Genomic DNA, 24,028 nt, shown 5'->3' on the forward strand with positions numbered 1-24,028 from the left:
CGGGTAAAAGAATCTCTCTGCACGATGAAACTCAATTCGGATTTCTTTATGCGTCGGTACGAGGAGCTCTTTATTAAACGTACTTTTGATTATTGAGGCTGATGGAAATTCAATTTCGCCGAGCTCCATTATTTTATTTATATTATTCTGCCAACAAAGATGCTTTTAAAAAAAAGTATTGTTTTATTTTTAAAACTAAATGTCAAATTTGCCGTAAGGTACTTACAGTGACACGTCAGACTAGTGGTCAGAATTTGCTTATTAGCGTCCGCGTCGGCAGAGCTGAAAATAGGAAGAAAAAAGTAAATTATTATCGATTGCAATTAACACGTAGTACAGTTACTCGAGTAAAAATTTATTTAACTATTCTGAATTTGCAGCTAGTGGTTAGATTACGTAGATTAGATATATTTCTTAGCAAGTATCTAGCCGTTAATACTGTATAGAATTCGAAAGTAAGGTAGTGTTATTTAAAAAAAAAATCTGTCCACTATCCATACTGTCATATTGTCACCGTCCAACGCCACGTAGCGAGACAATTATTACTAGCTAATAACAAGCTAGAAAAACTAGATATCTAAACGTTTTTCGTCGCGTACTAGCTTACTGCGCGTAAACATTTAATATTAGAAGGATAATTGTGAAAAGACGAAACAAAAAAGACGAAAAAATGCATATAAATGTTTTTCGCAAGACTTTATTTCATTCTACATTAAATCTGCGATTATAAATATTAATATTATTTACAGACGTTAAATATGCGCGATGTAAAAAATTTATGATTTTACCATTTTTCGTAGTTTTTAATAATTCGGTACAATGGACATAAACGCGTCGGGCAACTCTCAAACGGGATAAATGTCTCGGATAACTCGTTCGTGCCGGTGGTGAATGTTTAATGCCGGAAGTGGCTCGACTCCCAGGCCCCGCCGTCATCCTCTCGCAGCGGTTTCCGCAAGCTCCGTAGGGTCATTAGCCAACCATTCATTATGCAACTGCGAGGCAGTATTGCGTCAATATGGGGGCGGCAGATTGTTGGCCCAATCGATAACAATGCGCCGTGTTTACCAGCCGGATAATCAACAGACGCAGCTTCTGCTGCCTCGCCTCCGAAGACCAAGCAAGTGGGAATTACGGTCCGCTTCGCTCCGAATGATATTGCGTTCCGGAAGTGTTACCTTTCCTCGTACCTCTCCACCCGCCGGCGATCCGGCGACGTCGATTCCAGCCATCTCTCTATCTCGCAAGTGCTATTCAGCTAGGAGCGAGCACGATTGCGAACTCACCGTCTCTAAATGGTACACATGATCGAAAAGCTGTTCGGATTTATAGCTTAATCGTACAGACACTCGCGCGATCCAATTATTTCGATATGATTTTCCACTTCGTAATTTAGGTTGGCTGAAGTAATCCGGATGCATCGGATGTATCGGCTTTGCGATCACGTGTGCACAAGTGGACTGTAATGATTTTCTAAAGAGTAGATATAATACAACGCGTTCAGCTACGTACAACAGGGCAAGTCCAACAGATATTTTAACGCGCGGAACAAAAAGTTGCGATATAAATATAATAATGGCATATCGAATTGGCGATTCGAGCTTAACCGCATTAAACTTGCGTCATATCGCTGCGCACGACAAGCTATGCATCTCGATGCGTTCGTTACACAAGCGTCTGCTTCGATCACGATCGTAGAACGGTTGAGCGCGTTCAATCGGCCAGCCAAGCTGTTCTCCATACAAGTTTAACGTCTGTGAAACGATCAGAGTAAAGGAAAAGAGGTGCCGGAAGTACGGGCGCCGTGAGATGAAACGTTGTCGAGCGCGATATTCCCGCGCGTAGGACGTCGGTTCCCTTTGATCTAAGTTGTCGGGAATTCAGGGCGAAGGGACAGTGTGCGTAGCTGTCGCCCAGGAAGTTGGTGGTAATTTGCTTAGTTGGATTAGATTGTGAATTTTGTGTCGCGGTGTTTGAACCACCGTTCATCTCGTCGCGCTCTCTATCTCGTTCCCCGCTTCCCTTTCCGTTCCTCTCGCCGGTCCATCGACATCGATCTCCGTCCTCTCGCGCACAACTGCCGCCAGCCTTATAATTACGGTATCATCTTCAGAGACGGGCTTGCCAATTCATTGCCCGACGGAAATACGCACTTTGATCCGGCAAGAAGCGGGTATTAGTCGGTAGGATAGGTCATCGAAATCCGCGACGGTGCGCAACGTTAAGCGCCATCGCCCCGGATAATGTAGACGCTCCCTGATTCCTGATGCTTTGATCTATCGAATAAAGCTAGATTAGAAAGCGGTCGCGATCAGCAAAATTCGCGCGATCGAGAAAATAATCCATCAGACGTTTTGTAATTAATCTAACATAAAGAAAAAAAAGATTCTATTTCTCTTACAACGGAAATTAAATAGACGTCAGAAAATCGCGATTATCAATGAAGCTCAACGCGCGCGGGCACGTGTGTAGGTGCGTATGTGTGAATCCGAAAAGAAAAATGGGGGGATTATTTTTTTAAGTAACCACGCGGGTTTCACCGTTGCGCGGTTGGTTGGAAGATCGGGTCTCGCGGCCCGACCCAAATACCATTAGCGTCGAATTATGCGCGAAGCTTTCGTGATTCGCGTGTAGATCACGATACCGGCAGACGCGTACGTGTGCACCCAATGGGCGCAGCGAGTTCACGCATGCAGAGAGTCGGATATAATCTCGTCGAAACGGTGGTATAGTGTTCTGTATGCAAGCGCGGCTCGGTATATCTGTGAACGGCGCGGCCCGGCTCGGCTCGACGTGGCGCGGGGGATGCCTAACGGCATTGCGAATCCTATACAAGAGACTTCAGGCACGAATGGCGGATCAATGTTTTATCGATATTGCAGCAGACGCAGCGTTGATGTACGTCTCGAGTCGGCGATACGTATATTGCGCGTGCTTTCTGCCGTTTGCAAGAGGATTTATGGATTAGCGTTTGTTTATCGTCGCCCTTGCTACGATTTTCCCCGTCGGCAGCTTGCGTTTTTTCTACCCGGACGATCCGCAGACACGGGGAAGGGCATTTAAAATGGGCGATCCGAGAAAAAGCGGCGGAGGCTCGATACGCGCCGTGCATGTTATGTCGCGATTTCTCTTTGTGCCTTCTATCTCTCTTGCTTTCTTTTAACCGGTTAAAGTATGTCTGGGAAGTATATCCCGGCAGTACACTCGAAAGAAGACGTGTTATCGGTTTCGTAATGCTCACGCAAGTTAAGATATTATTTAAACGCGTTTGGATAAGTAATTAAATATTTTTGTATAAATAAATGACGTTATAAAATTAAGCCGCAGCGCGAGAAAAATGGAACGATCTCGCGATCGTAAAATGCAAAAAAATTCGCTCGGGCGAAGAAGCAACAGAATTCCTGTAATGGGCGAAGGAGGCACGAACGAAACATGTTAGTAGACAAAGAAGCGATGTGCCTAGCTCATGCAGGTTGGGCCATGCATGAACGCGCGCCTAGAATCCGCGGCGTCGACAGCAGAGAAGGTAGAAGACGCGAAAGGAGTGCAACGGAGAGGGAGGACCAGAGAGGTTACTGCCGTCAGGAAACTTTTGTTTAAAATTGGAATTCCTTTGCGGCTCGTTGGGACTAGGAATGCAGATAGGGCGGAGGCGACGAAAACCATGAGTGGGCGAGACGAGGTCGCCGGTGGAACGGAAGAAATGCGGGTGGTTGAAAAAGGCGACGTACGATATTGTTTCATCATAAAGGGAAGCTCCTCCCTCGTGATGGAAAGCTCTTAAGGAGCGACGTCGTCGAAACTTAAGCGCGTGTTGACGTAGCTTCTTACGTAAACATTTTGTTATATACTGCGGATTTTCTCGGTCGGGTATTTTCGTAAATTAGCGCCACGCGCGCTGCCGCATATCAATCGTGTGCAACGACTGGTAGCGAATAACATAAAGACCAGCAGTAATGAAGGAAGGTAGTAGTAACAGTCAAGCAATAAACGGGATGGCATACCGTGCGGTTTTATTCGGACGATTTATTTAGTTTAATTTCTTCTTCTTTTTTTTTAGAATTTATTAGCCACCTCATTACTTTGATATTAATTCTTTCCGCTAATTTATAGAACTCTTGTTGAAGAGATCCTGCAAATTTTCTTACTTTAGCAACGAGGACGAATGAGATTTGTAATTTTGAGTTGCGCTGAATTTATACGTCTGCGACAAGCATGTAACAATTGAACCATTACGTGTTATTTGGTCGAATACAGTAATCGTTTAATTAATTTGCAGGTATCTCACGTACGCTTGGAATCATGTTCCTGCTACGTGTGCCAGTACGTGGCTAAACGCATTAACCCATAATTATCGAAATTACAGATCCGAGCAGCAGCCAGCCGTGGAGTCTCCTCACCGCCGTCTCCCAAGATTCTCTCTCGGCCTATTGCGGATACTTCGGTGAGTATCCCATCTCGCTAATTATTCGAACGCAACCGCAGCTCTCACGGTCCTCCCCCTCCCACGCTGGCGAGAACGTAAGAAAGTGGATTGCGATAACTTCATCATCGTTTAAGAAATTCTCTCGGCGAAAATCTTTATCGCGGCAAATCGCGTAATTAAGTTCGCCGCGCGATATTTTGATTATAAGAATTGCTGTTTGCTCACGAGCGATTTTAAGAATATTGAACACGCAAAAGTGACGCGAACATTTTCACGGTGGGGTGGCACCTGGCGTAGAAAACGCCTTTAATTTGCAGTTGGAACGACGTCGCGAAGGGGCGAAGGGGACGACGTCTCTCGTTGGAATTTCGCATCGGAATCGATCGTCCGGAACTATGAAATATCGCCATCGACGATGACGTATTTCATTTCGCCCGTCAATTTTTTTTAAAGGCAAGCATCACGGATATCGACGACCTTTCAATGGAATAACGGATCTCTCGTGAGAAAAAAAAGAAATTCCGCCGCGTTGCAGTCGAGATGTAATTGCAGTAAATACTTATTCTGCGTGGCAATATACAAACGCGGGGAGTAAAAGGACCGATTAGAGAGACGCGGTATAATTAAAAAAATAATTAATAAATAAAAATAAAAAAAACGTTTTGTTCCCTTTTGCGCCGAGCTCTGTAACACAACGCAACAATGGCGATATATTTCACGCGGGGATATTGTCCCCGAACACACGAGTTCTAATCCGTATTAAATTAATCTTACGAAAAGACCCGCGCAAAGTACGAAAACTTAGCTGGCCGCGGCGAACTTTTTCTATTAGGCATTATCTAGATCCCGGAACACCGCTTATTTCCGTCTAGAAAGTGTTTTATTTGTTAATGCTAGGCCGTCTTATCATACTCGTTATTATTCAAGAGTCACGAAGTACCGCGTACACGCGATCGTTACATACCGTAAAATGGTCTCTCGAAACGGTACTTCCTAGTCGGACTTTTTCAAAGTTCGGCAGTTTTTTTTTTTTTTTTTAAAGCGTTACTATCACACCAAATCTCAAAAATGTTTTCACCATTGCACTCTTTAATGCTAAAAGGTTTCGATATTAATAAAAAAAATTTTTAATAACTAACTTAAATACACAAATATTTATTTATAATATTTAAAGCTTCACAAATGAAAAAATAATTTACGTAATAATTTAAAATAATATAAAAAAGATATATCACATTTGAAACGTATGAAATGCGTTGCAATTGCATTAAATGCAATTAAGTCTGATAAGTATAACGAATAGCTGATGCGAGAATGTAGGTGAATTTTTACTATTACTTCCAACACAGAGCTTTGCCCTCTGCTAAGTGTTTCTCCGGACTTTTATCCTGATGAGTTCTGGACGGGGTGTGGTTGATTCTGTCAAGAAAATTTACTAGCGATTCTGACGTCCAGCAATTAGAGAAAGTAGGTGCATAAAGTTTCTTCGACTCGACTCGTAACGAGCGTACTTTTATGATCATCTAACCCGCTTTACGATTAACTAACCCGCTAAGTATTCAAGATTGTACGAAATATCTCAATTTACCGCTTTTCAAGCATCTTTAAATGTTATTACGTAATTGTATTGTTGTTCATTTTATCTGTTGCACATTTTGCAACGAAGTTTGGGAAAAATTGATTTCCGAAATAACGGCAACGCGCGGGGGCGAGGGGCGGTGGGCGGAACACTAGTTTACGCGCATACGTATACCGGAGTTTGACGAAAGTTTTGTTTCCGGACGCGCTGGCACTCCGGCGTGGAACTTTATGCTAATTCGACGCGCCGACTGTACAACATTAATAGAAGTCCAACTAGTCGCCGAGGCAGCGGTTCCCACGAGCGCAGACGAGCGTAGCGCGATGTCTCTTGCGAGGATGATGGGACAAAGTCGAGAGGATAATGCATCGATTACGCAATCCTCGCCTCTGTGATCATTCGGGCAGTTAAAAGCGACAAGCGATCGACTCACCACGTGCATTACACGTAGACTAATACTCCATAATGGCCTGATAGGAATGATTAAACTCGACTAAACAAACAAAGCGGCTCGGGAGCCGCGTTGCGTGCGTTTACACGGATAAGCGTAAGTGTGCGTTTGTGCGGCACCGCCGCGGAGAGATGCGCGAGCAACGAAGTCAAGGGCTCCTTGCTACAGGCGTCACAACTCATCCTAATTACATCTACCCTCGTTTCCGGATTCTGGGAGCTTCCCGTCAGGAGAGTACACTAGTACTTAATTAGTATTGCCTACCGGACCTACCGGCGCTGCAATTGAGACGTTTAACTATATTTCCGTTCCGGGAAATTATTATATTTCGATCTAATTCGCATTGGCAATTCGTTTCCTCGCCAGTAGAGAGGACTCACGGGATCTTAAGCGCTTACATCGAGTCATGAAAATTTATCGAAGCGTACTGCTTTTATATAAAAATATACGTTAAACGCGATACGTCATTATTCGTGAATGTATTTCGATATCGCGATGTTTATTAAATGGATATTACGCCAGGCATAGAAATTAATATCGTACAACTCATCGTATGTATCTCTTTGCAAATGATTTGTTAATTGATCTATCCCTCTCGTGTAAAGTAATACCGTTTGACGCTCGGCCTATCTTTAAATTTAATTGTAACAAATCCGGCGTGACTAACGAGCAAGTGGTTGTCTGGTTGTCTGAATATATATATATATATATATATATATATATATATATATATATATATATATATATACCGTGCGTCGAGGAGAGCACAGCGCTCCGGTTTCGCAAATCATTTATAACCGAGCATTAAAAGATCTTAACGCTCGTGTAGCGTAAAAAATGAACAGGCCGACCGAGTCGGGCCCACTAGCAATTTCGTCTCCCCGGGACATTCTTTCTAATTACCAGAGATTTATTAACGTTGTCGCTGCACAATCCACTTCTTGCATCCCATACCACCTCCTGCGCGCTTCCCTTAAGCAAGTTCACTCTGCCCTATCCCGTGACGATCATTCCTAAAGTAATTGCTCTTGCCGTGGTCTGGGCTAAAAATCAGAGACGCGAAACTTTCGTTTCTTAACAGCCGTAATCGTTTTATGTATTTTCTCCACCTCTGTTTATTCTATTAATTTAATACAGCAGCGTTTTGTATCCGCCGTAAACAGTAATGACGCGTTACAAGCGTCACTTGTCTTTTAATGACGGCATTCATTATTTTTAATTATTTTTCGATATTTTTAAATCCAATTTTCTTTTCACTAATTCGTTCTTCTTCACATTCTATATTCAATTCGCGTTTTAGAACCGGGATGTGTTATATAAGATATTTAGTAATTAAATTTGATTGATAATTTAATTGTTTTTATTAACAACTTGAAATGATTCACTTAAAGCAATGGAATTACGACTTAATGAGTATCTAATGATGCAAATTAAAATGATAAAGGCATGCGGTCCCGTTATAACGTTAAGTAAGAAAACATCAGGTTAAGCAGAGCTAACCGAGCTACGAGGGTATTTCGGTGTAATGGGGCGAATCCTATTTGATACTTAACAACTTTCGTGATTCGGCTTTTTTTTTTCTTTCTTTTTTTATCTTCCTACTTCAGCGTGTCAACGAGCGGCGGGTTTTAAATACGTTGCAAACTCTCGAAAAATGTTGCGGCTACTTTTTAAAGTATTCGTTACGTTACGAAATATAATAGCAGTGTTATATTATATTCACGTGCACGTGTGTGTATCCGTGTCTATTTAATATTAAATTTTGTTTTCACTTTTATACGTACGTATACAATTATCATCAAGTATAATATAAATTATACTCCGTGATACTAATCCGCATAGTGTACAAATTCTGTGTTGTAGCTCAAATTGCATTATGTTATAAATTATACTGTATTTAGTATAACCGCACATTCGCTATAACGCGACGTTGGACGCAACATGGTTTGATGATGACGTTGACGTTGTCATAACACCTATTCCAACTAAATTTGTATATTATCTTGATTCGTGCATCTGAAATGCTTGTCCAAATTGGAAAAGTAAAAATAGAGGCTTATTATCTTGTAAGTTAAGTTAAAAAGATTATTTTCGTGAAAAAGATACGCATCTTTGTATCATCGAGTTTCAGATTTTAACTCACGGTAGGTAGCTCATTGGGGAGAGGCCGAATGACGGAGAAAAATAGGCAGTAATTTTCTTTAAAGGTAGCTCGATGAACGCGAAAGAAGAAAATCAAATTGTTTAGTACGTTCTTAAAATCACAGACAAATCGGAACAGAAAAGGGAAGAGAGAAAAACGAAAACAAGCGACGACCTTTTTCGTTAAATAGTTTAAAATGAAAAACGAATAATTCCTCATATTTTGTAGAATAGCAATGTAATTATCATGAAAATAACATTTTTTTTTTCGAGAGCAACATGTATTAATGTTAAAAATACATTGAGCATAATTTATCAGTAAATACCTTATTTTTAAAACTAATTTACTTAAATATCAAATATTGTTCTTTTTTTTTTTCAATTAAAAAGATATTCTTGTACTTGTGATTTGGATACGTACTATAATATCTAGACTCTAACAATAACATAAAATTAATTCACAGTTACATTATTCTTTAATTATTATAAAACTGTCTGTCAGCTTTACTCGCGCGATTTATTTTGCGCTGCAACTTATTTTTTATTTGTCTTTTTCTCTCTTCGTGTCCCATCGCCCTTTTACTTTCCGCATTGAGGGTGACTGATTAAAGAAATCCACGTCAGATACTCGCATCTTGGACAGAACGCCTGTCAAAAGGTTACGTTAATTGCCTCGCACTTGATTGATTAACGTTCTGATCCTATTAACTATTGAAAAAGATTAGAGGAAGGCCCTCTCGAGTGTAGATAGATAGTTCCAACGAAATCTGATTATGTTTCTATCGCGAGATGAAAAATGATTCTTTGCATTTCAGCAAGCGCGTTACATCAAATTATAATGGACTGCTCCGACAATCATTCATATTACTCTTAGTAATATTAATATGAAATGACTGCTTAGACATCTTTGAGAGTGTTAAATGAACATTACCGTGCTGCGAGAAACTGTTATCTTAATATTTAAAAAAGCTGCTTTAGAATTTTTCTCAAAAGTCAAATAATCGACACTGGATGTAAAGATGAAAGAAAAAATATTTTCTATATAAAATAGAGATCTATTCGCGTTTAACGATCACGTTGCAACGTAACCCGTAATACAGGCAGAACAATGTAGTCAATGGGAACGACATACTTTGCATGAGAATACAATCAGTGCAATTCAGCTGGCGCAGGCATCAAGCATATCACTGTGAAATCAACTTCATAGTGATATGTTTCTACTATACATATACATATAACGCGTATCGATAGATTAAGTCAGTAATCGAAAATAGCGCACGTAGTTAAAAAAAGAGATGTATATGCAGACTGAATTTATTTTACCACTCTTGCATCAAGCGAATAATTTATTTCAGCTATTGTTGTGCGAGAAAGCATTTTTATTCCCAGAAAAGCTTTATTTTCTGAAAACTAAAATATCTGTGTAGCCGATTTTAATGAACGCAATCGTCGTTACCATAATCGTCGTATTAATAGACAGTGGCAATTAAAACTTGTGAGAAATGATTCCGCCGACGTATAGCGATATGCCCCATGTCTGAACTTCATTCAACATGTCTGGAAAAGCCTTGAATTCTCGGCTCTGCCGGAGTTATGCGAATTGATACCGGTAATTAAAACTTTCCCCGATCGTGCCATGATTGCGCTGTAAATGCGAATCGTGCGCTCACATATACACGCATACTTGAATGTAGATACACATACAATACTTGATATATTAAGCAAATGTTACCGTCTGTAACTTTTAATTTATGTAACAGTTATTTCTAAAATATGTGTTAAATACATTTAGTTTAATTTATTATTTTTTTTTTTTTGTAAAATTAATGAAAAATATCTCAAGTTAAAACTTTATTATTGGTTATTTAATATTCAGGTAATAAAAAAAATACGCGAATGTATATATATTTGTGTTAAAATTACCAATTTACAATCAAAACGTCTGAACAATATATTTTCGTGCCTGCGAACGTATATGGAGGTACGCCGATCATAAATCCAATTATAGGTGAACCTGTTCCCGATGACGTCACATCTATCCTTTAGCGACCCTATCCCTTGGTCTCGATCGGATAACAATTACGACCGCCTATACTACCACCATGCTCGCCTAGCTATCGATATCTCATTCCTTTCCTTCGCTCCGACACCCCTTTGACAACTGACCAACACACCCTAGAAAAGTCTCTCGTTTCGCACTTACGGGATCCACATCTCGCGTTCCGCATCACATATCCTTTTGTCATCGAAAACAATAGCGATACTCAGCTGCATAATATTATCAATGTCATTCATAATACAGCCTCCTGATCTAGCATTAACGCATATTAATTTTCAAGATTTTCCAACGCGATCACTAATAGCACATTTTACGTAATTGTCGTGACGTAATTTTCTTGCGAAATAAATTTATTTTAATAAAAACTTGCAATTACGCGCAACGTGTAATTTGACAATAGATAAATATGGAGAATTATAATATATAAGTTTATGTTCATAATACGTAAAATTGCATGGCGCATGAAGTTATTGATGAAATCAGTGAAAAAATTAGTAATGCGACAATGGGATGAGCTTGCGTCTAACATAAGTACAGGTGTGTGGACTACGAGGCTATTGATTAAACTCGTTATAACGAGTACGCGATAACAGACACGTTGGAGGATACTTAATAGCAGAGATGTTTAGAACTGCGTATTTTTAATATAATACGCGATAAGCAAGACATAACAAATATTAGGTTGATCTTGTAAATTATATGTTTTTTCACTCGCAATAAGCACGCGATGAGCTCTAAATAAATATACGTAGATTTTTTTTCTTTTTAAACATTAGTTTAATGTTATTAATATCGCATGTTGAACGCAGAATGTATATAGTAGTATTGTAAATGTTTGAAATATATGAGATTACATTCCGTCAGAACTGCAATGCTTTTTAGCTCCGTCGGAACGTCGCGGCTAAGAGCGATAAACCGGCGGAACATCACAAATTGGTATTAGCGGGCAATCGAGCACGAAATAAACAATCGCATTTAAACGTACATCTCTGCCACGAGCCGCCACCGTCCATTTGTCAGAGAATATCACATTTTTCCACTCGGCCGGGTACACAGTATCGAGGACCTCGCTCGCTATGTGTAGCCCGGTCGCTGTTAGTGCGCGCGTGTGTATCATAAAATAAATCGCGGCAAATAAAGGAAGCGCTAAGATACAGAAATTCTCCTCTCTTGCTCCCCTTTTTCGCTTTCTCTTTCTCCCTTTTTTCTCTCTCGTCAACGACGATTCCCTCGCGCCATCTCGATTCCGTCGACGTCCCGCGAAAGTCGACTCCTCCGACGAGGTCTGAGATACACGAAGAAGCCGAGGGAAGGGACGGGAAAAGGAACCTAGGGTGAATCCACTTTCGCGTCCTCACTCTTTTACTCTGGGGTGGATGTGGTATTGTACTCTCTTACGGTATTTCTAATAACTTCTTCTTCTTCTGCTTCTTCGTCCCGCTTCTGCTTCAAGCTCGTCCCCGCTGTCTTGCCTATCTCCTCCGTCTTATCCACCAGTACCGCTCTCGCACCGCTGTTCTTATACACAGCCACCCTAGTCGCTGCTTCCTCTTCTTCTTCCCCATGTCTGGACTTCACAATGCCAGCAGTAATCCAACACCGTCGAGCTTCTCTCTTCTTCTCTCGTTCATGTTCCCATACTCTCCTCCACCATCCCCCCTCCCTTTGCTTATCGCCCCTGAGTTCTCTCTGAACAACAATTACTCCGCCATATTGTTCGCTATCCTATATCGTAAACGAAAGGTTGGAGGTCGAGTAAAACGAACTCGAAGGACAGGAGCGATGGATGGGTGGTCGGATAAAGATGGAGCGGCACCGTAGGATCAAGTTTTTAATCACTCTCCAATGTCAGTGGAAAAAGAAATGCGACCCGCTCGCACCCCCCTGTCTTTTTTTTTTTCGCTGCGATCTCAAGCAAGACACAAATATTGTCATCTCCCTCTTCGTATTATTTTTACGATATATAAAAAACCGCACGCGACAATATGTGCGTATATTGTATCGATTTTGAGTTTTTGTCGTAAAAAAATATGATCAAGATATAAATTTTTATTTCGGAAACTTTTATTAGATATACATAGATTTATTTTATTTTATTTTTTTTTTTTTCGTAGTATTGTCAGCGACCTTAACTCAACAATTCAAGTTCATTAACATAGACTGAATGACATACCATTTTAGACATTGAGTGATTATCTTATGCACTGCAAGAGTAAAGGTAAAGGCGTGAATTATTTAAGTCGAGACGCACGCGCTTGTTCTCATTTGCATTGACATTAACATTGTATTGTATAATAACTATTCTGCGTAATATACAGCAATTAAAATAAGTATGGTATTACTGGGCGTTTGACGTTATAGCAACTATTTCATGTCCCATTAGTCAGTATTATTACACAATACAATGTCTCGGGACAATCGTTATCGTCTTATTCGCTTGATTTACTTTATGTACACGGATAATCCGCTATCTTTTCATTCTCGCATCCCTCTTTGAAATCTCTGTGAGTTTAGCAAATGTAACGGAAATCTATTATTCACAATTCATGTATTTATAACGCCTGTGTATTCTTTATCGTGAACATTTTCATTCGCATATTAATCAAGTATACGCGTGCACAACTTTTGAACGCGATTATAATTATTCGCAAAACCTCGCACATTTGCTTCACTGTAATTAAGGTGTGTATACACTTGGCGAACGAACGCTCGAACGAACAGCGAACGCGACATTCTTAATCAAATAGATTACTGCAAAAATAACACACCAACATTACACATCATCGAGAAATGTCCGCGGCCGCTTGTGTTCATTCGGTGTTCGTTCGCTAAGTGTATACACAACTTTATGCAATTATTCGCTGCCAGAGCGCGAATCAGTACCGATTACATCCAGCGAGCTTATTCTGTTGCTTTCTAAATTTAAAATCGAGACGAAAAATGACATAGTAACACCGTTAAAAATGAACGAGCGTAACTGAGAAATGACGTTGTCTCCCCGTAACGTCACATAGCGAAAGCTTTGAAATGCGATGACGAGCATCTCGCAACGCTTGCATCGTACTTTGACGTATATATAATTCAGAGTGTACGTGAAGACAGAACGATAATGATAACCCGGGAATAAGGCACAATGGGAACTTCCATAGCATCGAGGGTCTATCTTCGCTTGCGCGCGCACCTGTCAGAACCATCGGCCATTCCTGGCCTTCTGTCGTGCCTTCTTATTGCAAGGTGTCAGGCCGTTATACACGAGAAAATGGCTCGGCACGACTGTCACTCACCCCTGACGTCTGACCCGACTTCGTCGGCGACCGCGGAGGGTGCAGGAACCTCGCATTTACGACTGAAAGTGCCGGCACGAGCTAAGACACGTGCAGGTATATCTGCAACCGTGAAATCGATATTCTGGAACGACGGGGTTCGCATCCGAGCTTTTACGAGTAGCGGCGCAGTAAAATACGGCACACGAAATCGCGCACAACAAGTTTGTCTCGCGAGGCGTTCGATTGGCATGTACCCCCGAGGCGTTTGGTGTCCAAAAATTATTTTATCGGTATACCGAGTGTTCTCTACGTCGCCCAACAACGTCGTGTTATTTCAGATTTAAGTAATCAGTCATATAATTCGCTGTACTGGCCAGATAAGGCGTAAAATGTCAAATTTTTTTTTTAATTAATTATGTGCTTGGCGAGAAATAGTATTTTTATTTTAATTAACAGCTTTGCGATGTATTATAGCTGCAAACTGTCATGATTGCCAAACGTATCGGGGAAATTATCGGCGAACGATTACACAAACATTAGACGGGTGCAGCTGACGCGTTATCACGGCAAAAAATTACTGGTAACCCCATCACTCGAGCTTCACCCCAGTACACAGTTTGCAGAGGGCTTTCGAATACTCTACCGGCAAAGCCACCCTTTGCAGCGAACCATCCTTCCTTACCGACTACCTAGTAAAACTACCCCTGTCATAGGGGTAGGACACCGACGTCGGTACACTGCAGAATAATTCGCAGGATATGCCCATCTGTTTTATCCTACCAGCAGTCTTACACCTCGGATATTGATATCTACTTATATTTGTAAAGAATATGCTTATTACTTATTTACGAAGAATTCGATATCACGTTCGTCAATATCTGTATTTCTTAATATACTTATTTCTCAATACTCGTTAATAAAATTTAATCATCTGTCGAGTCTTCAAATTTGCACGTAGGACATTTCAGTAAATTAGTTAATTACAAAACTTTAGGTGCTACTTATTTTAGCAGCGCAGTAATTTACTAGCATTAGTATGTAACAAAAGAAATGTAATAATCATACGTCTGAATATTTTAAATAATCAATTTTTGCTTTATTAATTGTGCGACAATGTGGAAGAAATTTATCGAATAATTAACAGACGTATATATTTTTAAGTTATTACGTAATATCGTTTTTTTTTTTTTTAATGATACGGTAAACGCAACCGTTCTCGTGTACGGTCGCATTCTTATGTAAGCAGCATGGGTTTCAAGTTTTCAGGTCAAGAAAACTTGATGCCCGAGAAAAATAGCCAATTCCACCACTGATGAACTACTACGTGATATGGGCTTCTAATACGACGAATTTTATGTAGCCGCTGACAAGGCGCTTTTCTATATCGAAAATTTACTATCGACTCTTCGATTCGGCATTCGCGTGAAATAGATGTGCTGTAGGTGCTCGGAAATTTCTTACACGCATGAAATTTTTATACGGACAGAATTTAGAAATAACCGAAATATAATGAAGGTACATGCATTTCGCAGAAAGCTGCGCATTTAGGGAAATGCATTATATACGTATTACTCTCTGATTTTATACGCGGGATACTAAATGGGGTCAGACAAGTGGAAGCATTTAAAATGTAGTCAGCTGCAAGGATAATTTATAAAAATATGGTTTAGGAAAATTTCACGATATATGTTATTAATAATAACGATCTTTGAAACACGCTGGCGTATAATACGCGAGCTGGAAAATATTTCTTTAAGTGCCCTAATTCTTAAATGTACATATATGAATGAGATATATATATATGTATATATATATATATATATATATATATATATATATATATATATATATAATTAGTGTGATTGAAATAGCACAAATCAATGACATAATTACTTTACTGGTGGATAATTAGTAATTTGCCAGTTTCATTCCATTAATAATTGTTATATTAACCAAGTATATCAAAATGCTATCGCCTGTCGTGCGTATATAAATAGCGATTTGGATTTCCATCGAGATAAACGGTACATTTGCATGGCATATTCACAGTTTTCGTAATATCGAATAAGGGAGGAACATTACGTTCGCACGAATATAAATAATGTATCAGTTTGAACGTTTTATCCAGTTATTCTAGATGCTGCGGGATATTTGAAAATCATTTCACGTTTCATCGCTAGAACATCTAGAACATCTGGGGTCAGTCACCCAGAGTGTCGTCTACTAGTCTCGCATATTCCGCGTTTTTCAAAAAAAAAAAAAAAAAAAATACCACGAGTGCCCAAAGGATCCGCGGTGTCTTTTTTTTTCCGACCGTCCCGCGGTGCTCCTGGTATCGTTTGGATTTCCATCCGGTATCGTGGATTGTTTTCGGTCAATCCAAGTAGACGGTAGAAAAACGCGCAGACTCGACGCGCCATATTGAAATTTACATACGTATCCAGTGTACATAGGGTGTATCTATCGGCGTGTGTACCTATATTGGTGGTGGAGTGAGAAAGGTCTTAGGGTCTCTATTGGATTACAGAACAAGCGGCTAGCACTCAAGCCCCGCAGCCCCCCGTCTTGTTCGGGGCAAAGTAGTTTAGCTTTGGAGTATAGCCTTACCCATCTAGCCTTAGCTTGCCTGTCCATCCGTTACGTTATGTATCCAGGATCCACCCTAACATCGTGTATCGCTCTCTTTCTCTTTTTTTCGCTCCTCCGTCTCTCTCTCTTTCTCTCCGTTCTCCTTTCCCGCTTCTTTGTGCGTCGCGGCACGTGACCGTCCCACGCAGGTAAGGAAAATAAAGGAGCGGTTTCTTCACCCCAATCTGCACCCTTATAGGGCACGTGTGTATACGAGTGAAAATAGCCCATCCCGTTGAATCGTGTATACCTCGCCTTTCCGGATTTTCGCGAAGACTTCTTTCTCAATACGCTCCCGTAAAGATGTTACCCTCAAGTTTGCTTTGTATTAAATTTTACCAGTGATAACACCAAATCTTTTTAAACACGCTCCTTTTTTTTTTTTTTTATTTGCATTATGAATTTAAAATATACTTTTTGAGCACTATACATAAAAATAATTGCATGTTTATAAAATTAATAAGCACGCATTACAATTTGAATTTGATAATTTAAGATAACGCGAATAAATTAAAACTTCGTCGATTTCAGCACAAGAATAAAAACATCGCGATATAAAATCTTTTACCGGACAAGTAAATAACGTCATTACGCCAATTTCGCGGTTTGCGTCAACGATTTACGGCACGTGTACTCGAACATGTCCGTACGATCCTTCAACGGATGTGCGTCCCGACGTTGTTTCGCGCCGCAGAAATATCATTGCTCGCAGGTAACGAACACCGCGGCATCGTGTTACGTCGTTAAATTAGCGATGCTACTTTCCGTTCCGACAGGAAACAAGTTGCCACGGTTGTACCGGATTTACGTTTTGCAGCCAGCGGTAACGGCCGCGCGCGCGTTACATGGTCACTAGCAAACAACGGTCACAACTTGACCCAAATACTCGAAATCGTTCCCGTCTGTCGGACAGAGGCTGGATGGAAGTTAGAGAACATTGGTACGCCCGGCGGCGCGGTTGTGGTGTTATTCACACGTATGTATACTTGCGCCTGGATAGCGGCGAACGCGGTGTTATTAAAGTAGTAAATTTCATCCTCGCCCGGATATGGATTAGATTCCGCGTATGCTCGCCAGCCCGAAACGACGGTACGTCAGAAAACAAAGTAACGTCCTATTGTTTCAAGGAACAAGAGGGCCGGAGCCACTCTGGCGTGCGCCGGCACAGCTATTATTATGCCACGTGATACTGGGTCAGCTCGCAGGGACCTGTTAAAAAAAGAAGGAAGAAAGAAAAAAAAGGAGAAAGAATCCGCTCGTAATGGTGTAATCCATCATCGGGAGGAGGGGGAGGCAGGGTAACGAAACGGGAGAGAGCCAACGAATACTCCAAATTGCATTCTGCGAAAAGGGATTTCGAACGATCGATAAGGTCGCGAGACGATATCAACGTAATACTTGTAATTCCGCCCGTCGTTCTTCGGATTTCTCCACCGGCTCTGTACGTATATCGCGTAAACTTAGATCATAGTTTGCGATAGTTTCCGAAGCAATCGCTCGCGCGCACGTGGGAGAGCCCACGGAGACGCTGCCGTGTATATCTGCATACTTAATTATAGTGCAAGTGAAATTTTCACGTAAATCGATCGACAAATCTATTATTAGCTGTATTTATTGGCAGCTTTATCGAGCACACTTTTTGTTACATTCGTAGTCATTACTACTTTTACAAAAATAGATGCGCGTCACGTCCAGATTTGTTCAGCAGTAACAAATTTGATTAAAACGACGCGATGTATATTACGTTTTTTTTTTTTTTATTTTTATCGAAACCATTATCAAATTGACGGACGCTTGCTCCGAAAGTCTATGACCGAGCAAATTGACTCGAGTTGCAGAGTGAGTTAGTCTATCGGACAAGGAACTGGCGGCCGGCCAGCTCATTAAGAGTAACGTTCTTTTTAGCTCGGACCTTCCGAAAGGCCGTTTTGGTTCGTTGGATGTATATGCACGCACATAATCACTTCTGCGACGGTCACGCTCAAGATACTTTACACATTGGAGAAAAGGTCGTCGGGCAAAGCGCCAATTTCAACGAAGCCGAATCTATTGTAGTTTTAACCATTTAACAATATTATTACCTTCGTGATTTTGGATATATCATTTCGAGAAGTGCAATAAGTCCAGCCGTGCAACTACCGAGAAATATAATTATCTCTGCGCGCTGTTTTTCCGCGAAATTTTTTCTTTTATACGACACATTAATGAGCAGAACTAATGCACTTCGCAAATTCGCGGAATACCATCTCCGAGTGCGTGACGCAATAGCGGTGGTTAATGTCATGCAGCGTTACGCGCTTAATCTACGATCACGCTGCGGCTTATCCTCTTAATGCACACGACGTCTGCTGGAGGTCCTAGGACCCCACTCGATTCGGGATTAGATAGCGGCTGACTGCTAACACCTACGGTTACTCGCTACGGCGTTATCCGTAATTGGAAACTTCCGTATAATTATCCGCTCACGGCTTCTTGTCCGTCCGCATACGGCGCGGCTGGAGCACGATAAAGCATCCTCGTCCGCTGGCTGTTCCGGTAACCATCATTAATGCGATTCGCTCGGTCGGCTACGAGTGTCGTCATTTCGAGTGGCTGTGCGCCAATGTCGACGTAACGCCGCGAACGTGCATTCGGTTAAAGCGCTTTTGCGGCTACCATGGCGTAATCGGTGCCACAGGATCCGATTGCGGTTGTATCGTCGAACTGAGGCACGTGGGTCAGAAGATCTCCGGCACGTTCATAAATATCATTGACTCATGACCGTCGCGCTCGCGACTTTCGCCGAAAAATTGCAATCGTCTGTTAATATTAGCGCGATTAGCGAATTTCATTTATATCGGCGATCGCGCGTGCACGCAAAGCACGTGGCTACGCGGCTATTATTCGTTGAATAATAACGATGATTTTATGATCGATTTAACAATCGGCGTGATCGATCGTAATAGGTGATAAGCACGACGTCGGTTCGAGCCTTGATCATTTTCAAATCTACGTGGATTTAACGACCAAGAAATAACGCGTGATTGAAGAAAATAAAAGGGATTGGATTTAATCGATGCTAGTGCCACTTAATATACACTCCCAGTGGTGCACAATCGGGAAGCGGATAAAAGGCGCGAGAGCTTTCTCGAGAACGCCGTTAGCCGCGGGCCAGAGAGCGGGATTGAGGTTTTATTGATCTCAACGAAGCTGTATTTTCGAGCGAGCTATAACCCAGACAACACACGACATTGCTTTTTACCAGATTTCTCTCCTCAGCGTTCTAGATTCACGCGTTATCCGCTTCCGCGCACAATTTATTCGCGGCCTTTTCACCAGCCACAGCAGCCAATGTCTTTTAGAACGGCCGCGTTTTCCCGCCTATCCGTCGGATCGCGATAAATTCGAGATAACGGCTCATCGCGTTCCGTCTTATAACGCGATTCCGACGGTCCATTCTCTCGTCCGCGGCCCCGCATCCGTGTACCAAATCGATCCGGGACAATGTCCGTCGGGCGAGCCGATAGTCGAAGCGAAGAGGACCCGTTTAATATTACATTACGCCGCGGCTACGAAAACATATACTACGTACGATATAGTTCCTCCCAGGAAGAACGGAGCGGGAGGTATTTTCATTCGCACGCTACGGTGGGATCCATTGACGAGAGAGAGGAAATGTGCGCGAAACGGAGTAGCATCCGGTCCCCGGTCTCTATATTCTGGTGGCGTTCAGCGATGACCGCCCTCTGATAACGTTTGGACACGTCCAACGTCGGAATTCCCGCCGAAGTCTCCCTCGAATCGACCGCCGCCACCTCGATATCCAACGTCGGCGTAGCGGCAAGCCGTTATTTCACGCCGTGAGGGGCAACGGTGAGGGGTGGAGGCCCGAGGGGGGTGGGCGACCCTGTGGCACGATGGCGGGCGGAAAAATTCTCTCTCGAGCGCTCCTCGCTGGCCATTAATTCTATTGTCCTTCCGATCACACGGTATCTATAGTCAGGCTTTGTTCTCCGAGGACCTTACGAAAAAGTTGCGACCGAGCAATTCATTCGAGAGTCGGCGAGCTTACCGCGAGATAATAAATCGTACAGTGCGGCACGACGCGGCGTGTCGTTTGCCTTTATTGCTCCTCGGTAAGTCGCGCGAAAAAGTAACGCGCCACGAGTTTTGGGCACGTGCAGGCGTGCGCGATTGCAAGTACTTACGTCGGCGATCGCGTTTCCGCCACATCGAACGTGTATTTCCGTGAATTGCCTGCCTTCGCCGCGAGTGCTTTTCTCGAATGTCGAAATCGTACGCCAGGTGCAGCGCGAAGTGGTAATAAATGTGCCGTAATATTAACGTGGCTAATGGACGCGATGTTAAAAATAACGATAATACGTAATGCCATTGTTGCAATATTCTTTTTACTGCATGCAGCGGAGTTATAATTTTTTTTTCTTTTCACATTTTACATCCCACGAGATGTAAAAATTTAAGTATGCATCGCTTGCACCATTTACAATAAATCTCGCGAAATTTCAGCGAAACATTGGTTCCGATACGCTTAACATTTGTAACCGCTGACAGAGGAATGCGCGTTTAAATTCACTTGTAACAGGTCGCCGAGCTGTCAACAGCTGTTTGTAAAAAAAAAAATATATATATATATATATATATATATATACATCGGAAAGCAATGCCAAGTTTCGGCCACAACGGGGTTTCGCAAAAGCTAGGAAAATAAATGAAAATACTGAACATCGACCAAACGGGGCGTTTATGAGAAGTAATGATAAAAAAAAAAAAAAAAAAAAAAAAACGGAACTGAATTTAACGGTACGTTTGTGACCCAATTCCCATTTAACATTTTAAAACGCCGCGACTCTTTTAACTCCATTACAAGAACGGTATTTAATTAACGGGGAAAAAATGTTGAATAGTTTCGCCGTAGTTAGCCTCGAACTTTCCAACGTAGACCGATGTAAGAACCGCGCGCAAGTCAGTCGACTCTTAAAATGTCCATGGACCGAACGTTTGAAAGAACTTTATAAATGCTTTAGCGATTGTACTCTCGCACTGTGTCGTGGTATTGTACACCTTGAATTTTACACGTAAAACCGCATGTCTGTGTCTTTTAGCGAGCGAGAAACCACGCCAATGCTATTTCGCAAACCGGCAAAAATGCGCAAATCAAAATTTTCTTTTTATCCTTTCTTGTCGTACCTCGAGATCTAAACTGCTAGAAAATATGTCACTCTCTATACAACTGCATAAAGAAGTGGCTTACGTCACATCTATTTTCAAGACCTTTGACGCAAAGAATATAACGCGAATGTAAGATATATTTTGACCTCTTGATCCAGATACACAAGTCAATCACGAAATTTAATCTTGTAGAAAGTCGTTAAACGCTATCGAGTTAATTTCAATTTTTTTTTGTTTATCCAGCAAACTAATTAAGTGTCCGTGAAATATTTACATTATGCTCGATTTAGAATGCCAGGATCGCGAAAATACAAGGAACTAGAGAACCGACCCGTCGAGAAAAGTTGCCGCCATCGAGCTGTTCTTCTTCCATTTCTACCAATCAATTTCCTTCGTCTCGCACCCGCCTTTTCTATCCGACCGAGTCAATTTAATTCTGATTAATTACGTTTTAATTAATACAAACGCGTTTTCCGAACAATCTTAGGCCGGGTCTGCTGGAAGGGGAGCCTCGCAAACGGCACGGTTTCTTTTTATCCTTACTCCTCTGCTTTTATCTTGAATGAAATCGAAGCAAAGTTGTCTCGGAAATCCGAATGAGACGAGTGACTCTTCAAACCCGGGATCGGAATTTTCCTGCCATAGTGGGATTAATGGAAAATAATGGCTGGCAACACAGAATTGCGGTCGAGGAATCTCGTTATTTCCCTGTCGGAAACCTGTCGTTCATATTTATTTGTGACAGAGCTGTTCCGGTACAAATATGCTGAATTCTGTCCGATAATTGCCTGAACACGACGACTACAATCGTTTTGTATCGTGTCATTTGTAATTTTTCTGCTGTCACCGTTAGAGACGGGCGTTATATATATATCTATTAAAGTTAAATCGAGACAAATTTAATAAATGTAATTTAATCGGGAATCTCCCCCGCGCGAATAGCTGAGTCGAGGATTTGATTCTGATTCAGGATTGTACGCTTGAGAGCAAGAGAAAAGTTAGAGAATGAAGGAAGAAACAAAGAAGCTGAAAATCTCCTGATAGATTGCAGTAGGAAAAGAGCACAATAGTGACAAGTGCGACTTTACTTTGAACCGGTTATGCAGCGGAAAATTATACAGATTTATCACGATTTTCATTGAAAAATTTTCCAAATCTCATAATTGTATATTAACATTTATGTGAAATTTATTATGTCAATTGTGGTTGCGTGACAAAAAAAATTAAATTATTTCTTCGTGAATCATTAGGTAATGTAATTTTGTTTTTATTAATATATAATCTGCCATATCTTGCTTCGTTTTATAACAAGTTATATTTAACCAGATTAAACACCCAAAATATGTAGTTTCATATCCGCGCAATTGCGGGTGTGCGCTTTCAAGACTCTCTCGTTCCTCGTTTCTTGCATTAGTGAATTTCCCCGCACTACAGGTAGATAAAATCATCCCGCAACGATATTCAAAAGTTGAAAGCTCCGAGCTGCGGCAATAATTGTTCATAGCGGATGTCCGCGCTCCTCTCTTTGGAGGAGGCAGAAGACGATCTTCTTTATCTCGACGGCGCCGGCACAGTCGGTTATCGCAAAAGAAAACGCATGCAGCAACTGCTCTACCTCGGTGATTTCCCGAGCCAAGACGCGGAAAAACATTCCCACAAAGAAACTCATCGTCTTGCAGCTGCAGGTAACGTCGGCGTGCCTGCTGCAGTGCCTCCCCAAGATAATGTTAATATCCAGCTCGGTTTTGTAATTGGCAATTATTTTAGCTTAGTCCGCTCTTTGTTCTCCGACGTTATCCTGGCGACGGTGCCTCGCCTGGATTCCCCGAAGAATCCTCGAATGTGCCTGCAGCTGCGCCCTTTACGCAATCACTTCGGGGTTAAGCCGCCGTCGCCGACTCGTATCCCCGGCGGCCTGGAACTTCTCTTAACGCGAAACGTACGTCCCATTTTCCCTTGAATCTCTTACCGGCAACAAACGCCGGGAAATTTCGGAATCAGGATTTTTCCAGCGAGACCCCTTCGCCGAGACTTTACGGTAACGGGAGGAATATTTTCGCGGACGTTATCGCAAACGGCCGCGCTGGCGACGTTTGCTGCGAGGTGACGCGTGTCCACCCCGCAAGGAAGACGAATAGTCAAAAGCAGCATCGAGATCGCGAGGGCCACGAGACGGGCGCGTTTAAACGGTAAATGTGAGGCGTGGCTTCCGGACTTTCGCGTTACGGCGTGCGTTATCGAGGACAGGCATAAATCCCGAGGCTCGACCGGCCGCGAATGAGCGCGCGTGCACCCCGGATCTCTCTGC

The 24,028-nt window shown here is 41.8% G+C and overlaps 1 protein-coding gene across 5 annotated transcripts in view; it reads right to left on the bottom strand.

Moving 5' to 3' along the window:
* Positions 1-24,028, bottom strand: part of Ten-a (tenascin accessory) — a 448,965-nt gene that overhangs the window by 292,528 nt on the left and 132,409 nt on the right. For all 5 annotated transcript variants that reach the window (XM_070655994.1, XM_070655991.1, XM_070655993.1 and 2 more), the window contains exon 3: positions 227-282. In XM_070655994.1, coding sequence (XP_070512095.1) covers positions 227-282 — 56 coding nt within the window. The remainder of the gene's footprint in view (positions 1-226; positions 283-24,028) is intronic.

Source organism: Cardiocondyla obscurior, linkage group LG04, assembly GCF_019399895.1.
Source record: "Cardiocondyla obscurior isolate alpha-2009 linkage group LG04, Cobs3.1, whole genome shotgun sequence".
NCBI lineage: Eukaryota > Metazoa > Arthropoda > Insecta > Hymenoptera > Formicidae > Cardiocondyla > Cardiocondyla obscurior.